We start from the raw sequence: 14,617 nt of genomic DNA on the forward strand, positions 1-14,617 counted from the left end.
AGGGCCAAGTAGATGTGATCTAAAAGCTTGGAAGTGAACTCAAGTGTCGCCGAAGTCAATTTACATGAAGTGCACACAACTGACTGGTAATTTGCCCTGTGGCTCCGCATAACTGTCGGAGAGCGGCCAGTTAGACCAAGGGGTGGGCAAAGCTAAAATTTAATTACAACTACATATTAGTTAGACGCATAAGCAAGCCGACTCAAAAAAGAAACAGAAAGGAGATGAAAAGGTTTTTGCAATATTCTGCAGGCAGCCAAATTGGTTTGGCTGGAATGCCAGGGTGCCTGGATGCCCGGCAGCCTCGATGCTCGAATGCTTGAATCCTAGAATCGTTGCCGTCTCGCAGTAGAAGTGGTTTACGTTCACGTTTCCTATCTTGAACTGCTGTCAGCTGTGCTGCTAGCTGAAAAGCTTGGCCAATTTTATGCTGCTGCTGGAAGCTCACAAAAACTGACGTTTATTACTTGCTCGCCTCGATGGGCCATGGCCATAAATTATTAAATTTTAACAAGTTTTTCTACAGCAGCAACTTACTGTCTTGTCGCTTGTCGACTGTCTGGCTTGTTGGCATCTTTGCATCTTGGCTTACATTGTCAGCACTTGGTCAGCACGTGACCGACCCAGGGACGAGACCCTTCCTCTTCGTTGCAGCTGCTTTGATAGCAATAATCATATTATTAATGGCAAATTACAAGCAAAACAACCACAACAAAAGCAACCCTCTTAAAAGCGACTTTTAACTAAAACTTTATAGTTTCCACTCTTCACCCGAGCCAATTATTTATTTATGAATTTAGAATTTTGTCAACACAAATCAACATAAACTTGAAAAAGCATAAAACAATTTTCGCTTATGTTGTTTTCAAAATAAACTCCAAAGCACAACCCCCTTAAAGTTTCGCTTACAAAAAGTCCAATTTTTGACTTTTCTGTTAGCCAACAAACAAAAAACGGACAGAAAAAAGAAAAAATATGAAAACTTTTGGCATTTGTTGGCTCAGCTATCAGCACAAACTACCTGTGGAGTGAATCTAATTTGGGTTATATTTTAGTTTCAACTTGTAGCCAGTTACCGTTATTCCGCACACGTGCTTGTCCAAAACTTTTCATATTGTTGGCCAAAATAGAAAAAACAACAGTTTTTTACTTTTCGTGTAGAACGTGCAGATGTTCGCTGGGTTTTAAACCAATTTATACATAGAATTTCCATGTGGATATACGGATTTTGGGACACACACACCAAGCATAATTTCGCTGCAACTAAAAGTGTTATTCTTCCATGTTTGAAATAATATCACACACTGCTTTTGTTAACTCTGAGCACTTGGCCGTTCCACCGACATCCGGGGTGCGTATATCGGTATCCTGAAAGAGCTGCTCGACAGCACATTGAATGATATCTGCATGCGAGTTGAGTTTCAAGGTTCGCAACATAAGTGCCGCTGACAGGAACATGCCCGTGGGATTGATAATATCCTTGCCAGCGAGATTCATGTTGATCTTATTCAGTGTATCGTAGATCAAACCATGTTTACTAACACCAAAGCCGGGACACAATGACTTGCCACCCATAATGCCGGAGGCCATCATGACAAGGACATCGCCATACATGCTAGAGGCGACAAGTACATCGCTCAGGCCGGGCTGCATGACCAGATTCAAGCAGGCGGTGTCCATGTACCGCTCTTCAAAAGTCACCGAACCAAAATGCTTGGTGGCTTCCTGCCGCATGCTTTCCAGAAAGTTGCCATCGGTCAGTTGCATAATGTTCGCCTTATGCGCCACGGTGATCTTCTTGCGCTGATTCTCCTTGGCATACTTGAACACATAGCGTGCGATGCGGTCGGCATTCAACGACGTGCACACCTTGATGGACTGCAGGATGCCCGGCACAACATTGTGTTCAATGCCCGAATATTCGCCCTCGATCACATCTCGGATGACGACACAGTCGAGTTTGTCATACACCGACTTCTGACCTTTCAGATTGCGGCAGACTGCCACAAAGGCGTACAAATCGAATGCTTTGCGTAGCTGTTTGAGAAAAACGGGATCCATGGGCCCCTTGATGCCCACTTTGTTGCGCTTGAGGGATTCCACCAGCTTTGGGCTAATCTTATTGGTTTCACAATCCTTGTAGTCGACAAACACCTCCCATTTCACTGGCACTTTGGCTGACTCGAAAACCTGCCTCAATGCGGTGGTCAGCTCACAGCCCACACCATCACCCTGGATCAGTGTGACCCTTTTCTGATCCTTGCTTTTTGGCGGCTCCTTCTTTTGTGGCTTCTTCTTATCTGGCTTTGGCACAGCAATTGCCTTAAGGTCGGAGCACTTCTTGGACTCTTTCGATCCTTTTTCGGTACTGTAATACAGCAGCTGGCTTGCATCTATTCTTCTAATTGATCGAATTTTTCGTATTGTGTTCATTTTGAAATTTTGTTTGAGCTCCTAAACAGAAATTAAAGCAAAATAGAGTAGGTAGTAGACTGCTGTTGTTTTTCTTTAAATTTCAAGTATTGATTTTCCAGGCCCAGATTTCCCAACTTCATTTTATCTTTTTTAAACGGGATCAGGCCTTACAAATATTTTCCATATCTGCGCAATATGCAAATTAACACGCAGACCCAGGGAGGCGAGCCAATGTTTTTGTGGTGAGTCGCGTGAATATGACAAATGACATGTCAACAGTTTTATGTCCCCGACTGTACAAGACAAATGGCGTGTGGGCGTGGCTACGTGTGCTTAACAGCCCAGTGATTTTTCATACGGTACGACGTAAAGTGACCAAGTCATTAGCACTGATGACCATTATGAACAGGCCAACACAGCACATAAATATTTATATACCTCACAGTATCATAAACACATTTTTAGTGCTTAGATACGAGCCGGAGTTTAAGGCAGCTGGGCGTGGCAATTGAGGTAAATTTATGTTTATTGGAGGCTCTTAAGTATTATTTGTACACAAGTGTCAGACTTAAGCACAATATGAAATTGATCTCTTTATGAAGCGACAAAATGATTTATTTCCTTGATGACGAATCACTGACGTATGTTGTTAATGTCACACTTATTTGATTTAATTCACTACTTCAAAGAACGAATTTTGTTTTATCAAAATACCAAAAAAATATTCATGTGTTTATTTTTCTTGTGATTTTCATTCATTTTTATAACGGTTTTTTTCGCTTTCTTTCAGTTGGTTTTCCATTTGTAAACATTTTTTATTATGCTTTTAATATTATGAGGCAGCTGAGTTCTTGCTCAAATATTTATTGTCAAACTGCGCACCTATCAATAACTCCATTTAACTGCCCCAAAAGACTTGGATTGACATGCAGCAGCAGCAAACTCCTTAATGTCCTGCTCCCACCTCCTCTCCCTCCACCAATCACAACCCGACCTTCTTGTGCTCCAGTGCCATATTCCAGTTTATGATCTGCCTTTGAACATTTGCTGCTGCTGCACGTACTCGTAAACCCAACAAAGTACAGTTAACTGACAAAGTCCGTGCCGTAAATGTCCCAAAATTTAGAAATACTTTTCAAGCAGAAGCTCATGGACAAATTTCACTAACAATGTTCGAAATGTTTTCATGAGTTAAATTAAATATTATTATTAAAGTCGTCTTAATTAAATTTGAGAAATAGAAAAGTGAATGTTATGTTTATTTTGTTAGAAATAATAGTTGCACAACTTTTTCTCGACATATTTATAAATTGTGTGCTCAAGTGCAAACATACTTTTAAGCTGCCAAGTGTGTGTTGTGTGTGTCATCTTGGCTTAAAACGCAGCGAGCATTGAATAACACTTAAGCATCTCTGAATACTTGTTGAAATCCATTGAGTTTGGAGATGCAATGAAGTGTGATTGATAATATGCATGAGTATTATTCACAACAAGCTTCTATTCAGAGTTGACTTTCCTCTTAGACAAACTGTTAACGTAATCATCATGATGATTAACCCATTTAATCCGCGAACTAAGCATATAATAAAGTAAAAGCGAATTAGATTTGTAGGCCAAGTATGGTGAAAATCTTGGCTTGTTTAGTTGCCTAAGTGAAATTCATGATCAAATGTACTCTTTAAATGGCAACTTGCCTTTGCTGTTATTTTATGAATTTAAAAACACAAAACTTATGTGGCACCGATTTGGGCCAAGGGTTTGGCGATAGTCTTCTTCACAAATACACAAAATGTTGCTCGCATAATAAAATATAAATTTTAGGCAAGTTTATCATTTGTCTCTGACTGTCTCTCAGTCTGCTGATTTCAACTTACAATTGTACAACCCCAAAAAAAAGTTACTTTATCTTGCCGCAGTCTTAATACCCCGTCACATTGTGGCAACCATTTTCTCTAACAAAATATGTAGTGAAAGGAGGCCTTCAATTCTTTTAAGACCCAATTGAGTTATTTATATTTTAAGATATAATAAAAGTCCAATATGCTCACTAAGAAAGGGTATACGGAATTATTTAGTTAAGTTTCTTGCAGCTCCCAGCCGACTTGCTTATGTAGTCCGGGGAGCACATCAACCCTTTGTCTCAATCCCTGGGGCCGTAATACAATGCCAGGGCATATAGCTGCCCGTCAGGGCGTTGATACAAAAAATTACTGTTGCATATTTGATTGTCTCGTTCAATATTTGCATATTTTTCCATTTCTCTTTTTTCTTATACCCTTTTTTTTCTTGATGATTTCTGACCCTTGCTGCGCCACCAATTTTCCACATTTACCCGTCAACGGTTTTTCTTTACCTTTTCCTTGCCAGTTTCCACTTTGTTTGGCAGCTGCTCCCGCTGCAGGTTGAGATCCTGCAATGGGTGCCTGAACCCGAAAAGTTATCGACTCCAATTTGAGGTTGCTGCTGCTCTGTCGTATCCATCAAGAAGATGCGTTTGAGGAGTCTCTGCATTAATTCAAGCAATGCATGCCGTTGAGTTTCCATTTGCATTTCTATGGTCATCTCTGTGGCAAGCTGTTCACATTGTTGTTGCCATTGCAGGCTTGTTTTTGCTTTTCTGTTGTTTCATTCATTTTCATGCCGGAGCGTGTGAACGGCTGCACTTGTTCCTGCCTTGGCAGCCTGACCAAGAATCCTTTCAAAAAAAAAGAAAAGAGAAACTCCGTTTCATATCCAGCTGGCGCACAAAAGGCATTCAGACATAAAAATAACAGCTAAGAATGTCAAATGTCGATTGAGATCAACTCCCAGATACCCTGTAAGCCTGTGTATGCAAGGAAACATTCAAAGTAAATATATATTGACTTTCGTTTCGCACTTTCTTTTCTTTTATTTTTTTCATTTTATCGTAGAATTGGATTACATGCACTTACACAACTTGTACGATAACCTTTTGTTTTGAAACATATCTGTGTAGCGACAGTGCATACAAACAAAAACCCTGTCATCTCCCCGCTTCCCGCACTGCGCTCCCTGTTGCCAAATATTTTGTTATTTATAGCAATTTGTTCAACCCCAAGCCAGGACAAACAAAAAAACATGACCAAAAAGGATGCAAATGGTCGCCCTCAGTACAGATGGTGATATCAGCTTTTATTTTGAAGTTTTTTGTTTTTGTTTTTGTTCTTGTTTTTTTGTTAGGGACCGCATCTGAATGATTAATTACATACGATTTGGACTGAATGGCAAAATGTTTACCGTTATTTGCTCAGTTGTTTGGTTGACGTGGCTTGTTTACCATAGTTCCATTTTTATATGGGCTCAAATTGACAGCACAAATAAAGTATTACCAGCATTTATAAGCGCATTTAATTCACGTACTTATTTGCTTTAATCCAGCTTGAATGTTTATTGCATAAATATGGGGATTAGACGTGCATGTTTATCAAATTATTTTGTTAATAAGACTACATCATAATCACATAATAATCGCTTGCAACAATGCTTGCTAAACAATTAATATTGTGGCTTTTCATTCATCTAAAGCGATTCAGCAAAGCTCAAAGTCTTTAAGCTAATTAATTATTTGTTCTGCTTGTGGTTGCTATATTTGCTTTGGCTTATTTGACCTAATTTTACTTATGCTTTAATGTTTGCTAAGTTTCTGTAGCTCAAGTCAAAGAACATAGTTTTGATTACTTTTCAAAATGAATTTTAAAATGCTGACTTTGCTGGTATTTTGTGCCCATAATTAAGTACATAATAAACTTTACCTCGCACAGTGCATTTTTACTGTGTACGCACTCGCACATTAAATGAAAAAATATTACTCTAAATGGTTAATTTAAATGCTGTCGTAGCTGCCACATGCTACAGCCACACCACTGCTGCCCGTCAAGCCCCTACAACCCCCTACCACCCACAGTGCATTGAGTAAACCGTATTCAACTCACAATATTGAGAGTATTTTGCGAGAGTCGCCGTCGCGCGGGTTTGTTTATGTGTGCGTCGAAGCGTAAAAATGTGCACAATGTGACAGTTAAATATGACCGGATATTTTTTACGACTCTGTCCGTACACAATACGAAGAAAAACAACAACAAAAGTTAATTAAGTTCTTTAAGGACGTGTTGCGGTAGGCTCAACAAAACGACGAGTGTTAAATGTCCTTCTGTTTTTTTTTTTTTGTTTTTTTTTGTTGCCTGCCTGTGGGCATAACGCAGGCATTACAGTAATAAAGGATTGCCACTGTACAGCTGCAGCTGCTCCACAGATAAGAGGCATAACAGCAGGAGTCCAAAGTGCAAGTAACTCACACAAATTGATTTCGTTCGAACTATAATTCATTTTTTGTTTCGCACTCAATTTTAATACTCCACGCATTTGCTTGTGTCCCAAATGACTCCAACTGAACTCCGGAATGTTATATGCAAATAATCTGCAGTCTGCTTCCTTACCCCCTGTGGCCTACTTTCGCATAACTTGATTATGCAGTTTTTTCAAATATCGAAGCACTCAAGTTATCGCAGCAATTATACAAAATTCAAGTTGCTGCTGGCAACACGAATAAATACAATAAATGAAAAGTGGTATTTAGTCAACGGTTATTTATACACATTTAATTAAGTTGAAAAGCCTTAATTAGTTTGTGATTCAAATTTATGCGAAACGCTTAATAATTCATTTAGAAGTGAAGGCATTTAATTGACTTTAAACCGCTTTCGTATTAATAAGCTTGACAGCATTCAAAGCCGAATCAATTGAAATCCTTTTTACAAGCCAAATGAATTATTCATTCACCATTCAGTCTGCCAAACACCAACATCCATACCCATTTCGATTTCTATTCCGATTCATAGGCCAACTCAATTTCACAACACTCCAAATGGGGCAGTGGAGCAACTGTAACTGTAATCGCTCTGGTTTAATGAGTGTAAACTGACCTTCATTAGAAAACTGACTTCATTTAAGGTGAATACACATTTTAAAGAAGCAATACAAGCAATACAATGGCGGCTGATATCATTTCTTGGCTGTAGAATAGTCAATTCACGGTTCATATTTGCAGTTCGTTGCGTTCGTATTGACAGGAAACAAATAAACTCCGAGCTAACTGAGGTAAATGCGCAATTTTAACAAAGAAAAGGGTCAAAAGGTCGAATGCCAAACAAATACAAAATACAGCATATCAAAAAGTCTATATTCATTGAGCATGATGATCAACGGTGTGAAGAGAGTGCCAAGGTAAAAAATGCTCGACTATTTGACACTCTGTTTAGTATTAAATCAACGGCTTATGAACTATAATTAAAATATATTTTGTAAAAAACAAAATAGAAAATTGGTCATTATGTGGATTAGGGTTTTAAAAACACTACAAAAAAATGTTATATATAAATGAATCAAACTCTTAATTGCTTTGTAATTTAGGGTACACTGTCTCAACTATCTGTCTAGTAACTAGTTTTTAATACAAACCCATTACAAGTCAAAGGGCGAAATGTGAATCACGCAACAAAATTTAAGACACATGTGAGCAGGGGATAGTAAAACAAAAAACACACACACAATCGGAATAAAACAATGCGAGGCAAGCAAGCGGAAACGGAAGTCAGCAGAGACTGACAGCAGTGCGAAAAGGGCGCCAGCAGAAGGATGCTCGTAAAGTCAAGGCGAACGGGAAGACAATGCCCAACAGAAATGTTAGCAGGAAAAGCGACAACAATAATAATAACAACAATAACAAAAAGAAAACAACTGTTGACCTCCTGTGTCTTGGTATTTTGGTGCATGTCACGGCCTGTTGTCTGTCTTTCTCTATTTCGCTTGCCATTAGTATTTTACGATCTTTTAAATAAGCGAACACAACTTTATGACATTCCAATTTGAAGCTAACAAAAGGGGTCATCAACTACTCGAAACTGTTCAGGCCAAATAGGCACGCCTGCAACAGCAGCAGCAACAGGAGCTGAATATGTTGACAGGATGACAGCAGCGAAATGGCAATGGCCATAAACGAAACTGTGCAAATGGCTTAAATGCCGCTAAAAATTCGACAGTAAACACAGCCCACCAAACATGTTTCACATAGTATATAGCACTGTATATGTCAACATGTGTTTTTATTATCAGGGAATGCAGTCTGCTTGCAACTTGCATGATTCTGCACTCGCGCTGCTACAAATGGAGCTCTTAATTAAGAGCACCCCTCCCTCGCACACCGGCCAAATGGCAAATGCAACCAAAAGGAAACGGAAATGGTAACTGCAGCTCTGACTACGGACTGTGGACCGGCGTTTAATGCCGCGGCCATAAATCTCACGAAATTCGGGCGCACAGAGGCTATATAAATATATACGACGAGCGATAGCCGTGTGAATTGCGACTTTTATGGCCTTCAAGCCGGCCAAGTGAATTTAATGCCAGCTAATTACTTACTTATTATAAATTCGTTTAGTTCTACTGAATATCTTACTTTTTCTTCACTGCCACAGCTTAGCGAAGCAACAATGATTTTTGTGTGCCATAAAAAAAAAGCATTTATTATGGTTTTTAGATGCGAATCAAAATGAATGCTGTAAAGAATTTTATGCGTGCCCAAGTAGAATTAGAACATGAATTTTAAATCTTAATGCAGTACTAATCTAGATGCCAAACCGTAATCAAAATTGTATTGCTTTTCACAAGCGTCTTAATTTTGACGAAATTATGCCAGTGGAAGATTCCCGCCCCAAAGTTGAGTTTTCGCAACAGAATTCTTACCTTAATTCCAATCAAACATTGCAAATGAATGCTGATACAGGTAATTTTGTATTTAAGCGAATAGCAAGACATTAGAGTATTTTATTGCAGAATGTGGTCTGCAATTCAATTAGCGAGCACTTAGTAGTAGTTTCACTTGTGACATCTGCCGTTGCCTGTTGGTTCTGCTTAATGTTTGGCCCGCAAGCGAGGCAGCAGCAACTACAACTGGCTGTAAACATGTGGAATATAAGCAGCTATCAGCAATTTTACCTTGCTGGCCGATGATAAATTGCAGGCACTGCAATTAAGAATGCGACCGACGGGCTCCACAGTTTGTTCCCATTGTTTTCTCCATATCATCCCATTTGCCCACTCTATCCTACCGGTTAATTTCTGGCTGAATTGTGCACTCTGAGCTCGGGGCATGCAATAAACAATTGCGAATGGCGGGCGAGTTGACAGCGAGACAGTAAAGCGGTAATTGCATGTAAACATTTCTTTATGTGCGTCGCTGGATGATTTTTTTGTTTTTGGCACTAGCTGGAAGCGGGATAATTAGATGAGTAGTAGGATGGTTGATTGAAGCCGCGAGCAACGCTCTGATCAAAGTTAAATATTGCTTCGATATGTGGGAAAGCAATTTCCTTTGTGTTATTAAATCGTTCAAAAGCTGCTAGGGATTCATTACTTGATTATGATGAGATCATTCTTGCTTTGTAGTATGCGTCATGAATATTTCATAATAATTGCTTAATGAACAAAGCAGTTATAAAGGGATAACATTTTTTAATATTATTTCACAAGAATGCCAGAGCTTACAAGCACTTAGTCATATTACTAAATTAAACTTGAACTATTTCACAGCTTAAAATATGAAAAGGCTAACTAACGCAATTAAATAATTGCATATGAATTGAAACAGACTGCACTCTCAAAATAGATATAGATTTGAATTTCCTAGAAATCAGCGAACAACTACCTTAATGTGGCGCCTCAGGCAGCTGCAGCAGTTTTCACTGTAAACAATAACAAAAACATTTGATGGAGTTGCGATAGCAACAATTTACAGTTATGAAAACGCTGCCAACACAATTGCAATAATTTAACTTCCGTTTCATGGCGGCATTTTGTGTTTCCGTTTCTGTTTCGCTGCCATTGCCATTTCCGCTGTCCATCGTTGGCCACAATCTGTTCGTTACAGTCGCAGCTTGTTGTTGCAACTATTGTTGCCATCGTTTTACGCTTCAAACGAGCGCCTTTTCGCAGTGACCACACCCACCATTACCCGCCCCCTTTCTAACACTGCCTCTGCGTCCATGCAACTAGAAATGGCCACAGCCAATTGCTTTGGCTCCGAAAATCCGATTCAATGTTCCATGTCCTGTTCCATGTTTTCATGGCTACGAGGATTACTGTTCCAACTATCATTGTCCCATTCGCAGTTGTTAGACTACACTCAAACAAAAATATGGCCTAGAACTCCACGCCAATTCAAAATTGCTTTCTAAAAGTAATAAATATTTGATCTTCAGAAAGTGAGAAATATTATTTGCCGATTCTTTGAAAGATACCTCTATATTGAATATTTTTACCTATTATCTATGTATTTCAGCAGTAAGTTTTTTCACAGCGTGTCCTTACGCTATATCCTTAAATGTTCTTAGGCACTTGCAGTGGCCTGCGGATTGCATTCTTCGCTGGTCGACGCCATCGTAATTTATTCAAATTTCAAGTCGTAAATAAACTGGCATAAACATAAGCACAGTCGCTGACGCTGCGTCTGCCTCTGCTTCTGCCACTTGCCCCGCCTACAAATCATTTTTCAGCTCAAATATGTTACGTTTCTCCCCGCCTATCCGCCTCCACACTCATCTTGCTACAGCCCCACTTGTGCCACAACATTGAGAGAGCACTGAACAGCTTCTGGTCTGTGCTGCAAATTGGTCCCCAACACACTTGCTACATAGTTTTAGACGCCTGTGTTTAATGTTTAGTTCACGCAAAAGGACGAATTAACAGCAGCTACAAGAACAGCTCAGGCAACCTGTCAGCTTCAAAGGAAACCGTTTCTTGACTTTGATTGGCATTTTGAAAGAGCACGTGCCATTTTAGTCGCTTCGAATTACCCCTTCTGTTAGCATTGACATTTGCAATCAGCACTCAGGTGACTTCCATTCGACTACATACAATGATATATATAAAGCTAAAGCTAAAGTAAACACATTTACTATCTGTCTGACTGTCTGTCTGTTTGACGTGCTCAAGATTTTTGAATTGAACTAACTGGCATTTGATTGATTGATGCTCGATTCATTTGATGTTTTTCTTTTTTCTCTTTCCTCGGCTCCACACGCTTTGGGGCCATAAATTTACTTTATCGACAGCTTACATTTGTAAAACTTGCTTACCGAAGAGAGCAGTAAAAGGCATTTTACAGTTTTTGTTTTTTCTTCAGTATTAATATTTTATTTATTTCTAATTGAATTCACTTTCAATCATATTGAGTGCATACATTTTTAAGATTGTATTTCTTCACTTACTTTAGGAAGTATTTAAAATGTATTCGCTTTTAAACATCTACAGCAAATTTAAAGTTTGTGGGTTCAGCTAAGGCTTGCAAAAGATTATACAAAGTTGTAAGAGAAGTATATTTTGTTCATATATCAAACGATATGGCTAAGAGTATACAACAAATATATTTTACTGAAGATATGCTATCAGTTATTTTTAGACTTTCAATATGGAATATCACTTTTTCGGCCACAATGTCAGCTCAAAAGTAAAACATAATCGGACTCTGAACCCTATCCTTATCTTTGTTTTTAAATGCCGTATGCCACGTGATGCCACAAATGATAACTGAAGTTCAATAGCTTATACTTACTATTTTTGTACAGCTTTCTCGACAAACCTATTGTAAAGCCAACAAATTTAAGAAAATAAATTGACTTTGGATCCACTGACAGAGAGAGAACTGGCATACTCGTACATAACAGCTAATACCTTTAACCGTACTGGTTTGCTGTGTTGCCATTCGAATTCTGTTTTAGCTATAAACTTCCAAGGTCCATAAAGTTGAGGCACGTTCCGAATGACTGGCAAAATAATCAAATTGCGCAAATAGATATTGAAACAAACAACCGTCTGAGTTATCAGTGAAACAAAGATATTTATTAAGCATACGTTTCTTATCTTACTTAAAAAGTATTTTTTTGTGAAATTATTTTTACAATATAACAAACAAGTGAAGAAAACCCATCCCATTACATAGAGATATCCATAACTGCTGAGACACAATTAGTTCATGTTCTTCTCAAAGAGCTGCCTGGCCTCACTTCTCATCACCTTACCATTCTGATTCTGGGGCAATATATCGACAAATTGTACGCCCGAGTTCAGCTGCTTGTAATCGACAACAACGCGCTTGGCCACATGATCAATAACCTGCTGTTTGGTGAGGGCAGATCCTGGTTTCTTGATGATCAGAGCGCCGGCAGCATCACCATGTCTCTCATCCTTAACGCCCACGACACAGACATTGAGGACGTCGGGCAGCTCGATGATGACTTGTTCGATTTCATTGGGCCAATAGTGCTTGGACTTGTACTTGAGCAGATCCTTCTTGCGATCGACCAAATACAAATTGTTGTCGTCGTCAAAATAACCCAAATCACCCAAATTAATCCAACCGTCCTGCATGGTCGATTCCGTGTCCGCAACATTGTTTACATAACCCTGCCATTTGAAGCCAGTATCAATTAGCACCTCACCAACCTCATTGTGCTGCAAATTGGTGCCCTCGTCATTGACAATCCGGACACGCAGTCCTGGAAATATACGACCCACCGAATTGTTTAGAGTTTGGTCAACATTGCCCGTTATGCCGCCCGTCTCGGTGCTGCCATAGGAGAACAATATGTTGCATTGTTTCATCAGCTCCTGCGCACGTTGCAGCACCTTCAACGATATCCATCCGCCCGTGATGAAGGCCAGGCTAACACTATTCAATGACTTCTCGGTTGCCAGTGGATGAGTAAACAACTCATATGCCTGCCATGGAGCCAAAGCAACAATGGTTGCCTCATAGTCCTGAATAATTTTAAGCGTTTTCTCCGCATTGTAGTCGCCTTTGAATATCAGGCGTGGTGCGCAATAAAATAAACTGAGTACGATACAGCTGAAACCTGTCGCCCAATCGACGGTCGCATGAGTCAGTATAATATCTGTGCTTTTGCAGAGTCTGTAAGGAATTGAAGATTGAAAAATTTAAATGCGAAATTTATATATAATTCTGAATTATCTAAGCGAATCGAATAAGAGTATAAAAAGTCTATACAATAATAGTAAGTAATTTGGCTTACGGTGGAGTCCTCGCAATATACGTGTGGGATATGTGCACCGCCTTGGGCAGACCAGAGGTGCCCGAGGAGCATAAAATGGCTGCTGTTTGATTACCATCTTTATCCAATGCTGCGGGTCTGCCAATTAAAATCCAAATATAAATTCGTCTAATTTTACATGTTATGCCTAACTAAAAATGTGTGTTACTCACTGATATTTGTTCTCCTCAGGTTGGGGCACCAGCAGATCCTCAATATGCGTCACACCCTCTATGCGACCGCTGAGGAGCACAATTTTGGGTGCCCACTCTTTGGTGATTTCCTTGATGCGCTCGTAGTCGAAGCCATCACAGAACATGATCTTTGGCTTGGTAACCTCGTAGAGACGCTGCACGGTCTTCGCGTCCCTTGTCACATTTACCGCATGGAATGGTGTTGCATTGAAGAAACTGGCAACGACCACAGCAACCACATAATTGTTAGTCTCGGAAATTAGGCCAACAATATCCGTTTGCGTTATTTGCTCTTTTTTTAGATACATGGCCAACCGTACGCCCCATTTACGTATCTCCAAACATGTTACCTTTGTACCGTCCTCAATGTTGATCTACTTTGTTGCAAGCAATTAATTAGAACTTCAGCTGAGATTCTCCTGGTTTGTTATCCGTATTTACCTGAATAACTTGGTTGGGGAAATTCCCGAGGGTTGTGTGGATCACATCACCCACGGAGCATCTGGGATCGTAGTAGGGTCGCCTCTTGGCACCCCTCCAGATTTTGGTCTCTGGATCGTAGAAAGTGGGACAGAATGCCTTGGTTGCCATTTAATTCGAATCAATGCGAATTCAATAATGAATAACTTTAAGCAATCCATTGTCTTTATATACCATAAGACTAGCTCATTATCATATAGTTCGTAACATACAGTGTCCCACAGCTCATCAGGTCCAGTGTCTAGCAAAAAATGTAATTGCCTGCCTTAAACTAATTATCCAATATTTTTCAACAATTCCAAAGACCGATGGCAGGTACATATATTGACCACCATAATGAATATGCGATCCCAATAAACTAGGGTTTCCATACCTGCTAAGCCGGGTTATGGTCACATATTATTT

At 39.5% G+C, this 14,617-nt stretch overlaps 2 protein-coding genes across 2 annotated transcripts; both read right to left on the bottom strand.

The window, feature by feature from the left end:
* Positions 1-859: 859 nt before the first annotated feature.
* LOC6559932 (probable isocitrate dehydrogenase [NAD] subunit alpha, mitochondrial) lies at positions 860-2,455 on the bottom strand. The gene has a single exon (XM_001985748.3). The coding sequence runs from the start codon at positions 2,431-2,433 to the stop codon at positions 1,273-1,275; it is 1,161 nt and encodes a 386-aa protein (XP_001985784.1). The 5' UTR covers positions 2,434-2,455; the 3' UTR covers positions 860-1,272.
* A 10,001-nt stretch (positions 2,456-12,456) lies between these two features.
* Positions 12,457-14,323, bottom strand: LOC6559517 (4-coumarate--CoA ligase-like 7). Its single transcript, XM_001985749.1, has 4 exons — positions 14,174-14,323; positions 13,712-14,106; positions 13,521-13,637; positions 12,457-13,399 (listed from the first exon to the last, which is right to left on the bottom strand). The coding sequence occupies exons 1-4, from the start codon at positions 14,321-14,323 to the stop codon at positions 12,457-12,459; spliced, it is 1,605 nt and encodes a 534-aa protein (XP_001985785.1).
* Positions 14,324-14,617: the final 294 nt, after the last annotated feature.

Source organism: Drosophila grimshawi, unplaced genomic scaffold, assembly GCF_018153295.1.
Source record: "Drosophila grimshawi isolate 15287-2541.00 unplaced genomic scaffold, ASM1815329v1 contig_1367, whole genome shotgun sequence".
Lineage (NCBI taxonomy): Eukaryota > Metazoa > Arthropoda > Insecta > Diptera > Drosophilidae > Drosophila > Drosophila grimshawi.

What these genes read in the sequence shown, in the direction of transcription:
- LOC6559932 (XM_001985748.3), bottom strand. Translation starts at nt 2,433, where the DNA reads ATGAACACAATACGAAAAATTCGATCAATTAGAAGAATAGATGCAAGC.
- LOC6559517 (XM_001985749.1), bottom strand. Translation starts at nt 14,323, where the DNA reads ATGGCAACCAAGGCATTCTGTCCCACTTTCTACGATCCAGAGACCAAA. An exon ending in TCCCCAACCAAGTTATTCAG is followed by an intron (nt 14,107 to 14,173) that starts GTAAATACGGAT and finishes GCAACAAAGTAG; the next exon opens with ATCAACATTGAGGACGGTAC. An exon ending in TATATTGCGAGGACTCCACC is followed by an intron (nt 13,400 to 13,520) that starts GTAAGCCAAATT and finishes AATTCCTTACAG; the next exon opens with ACTCTGCAAAAGCACAGATA.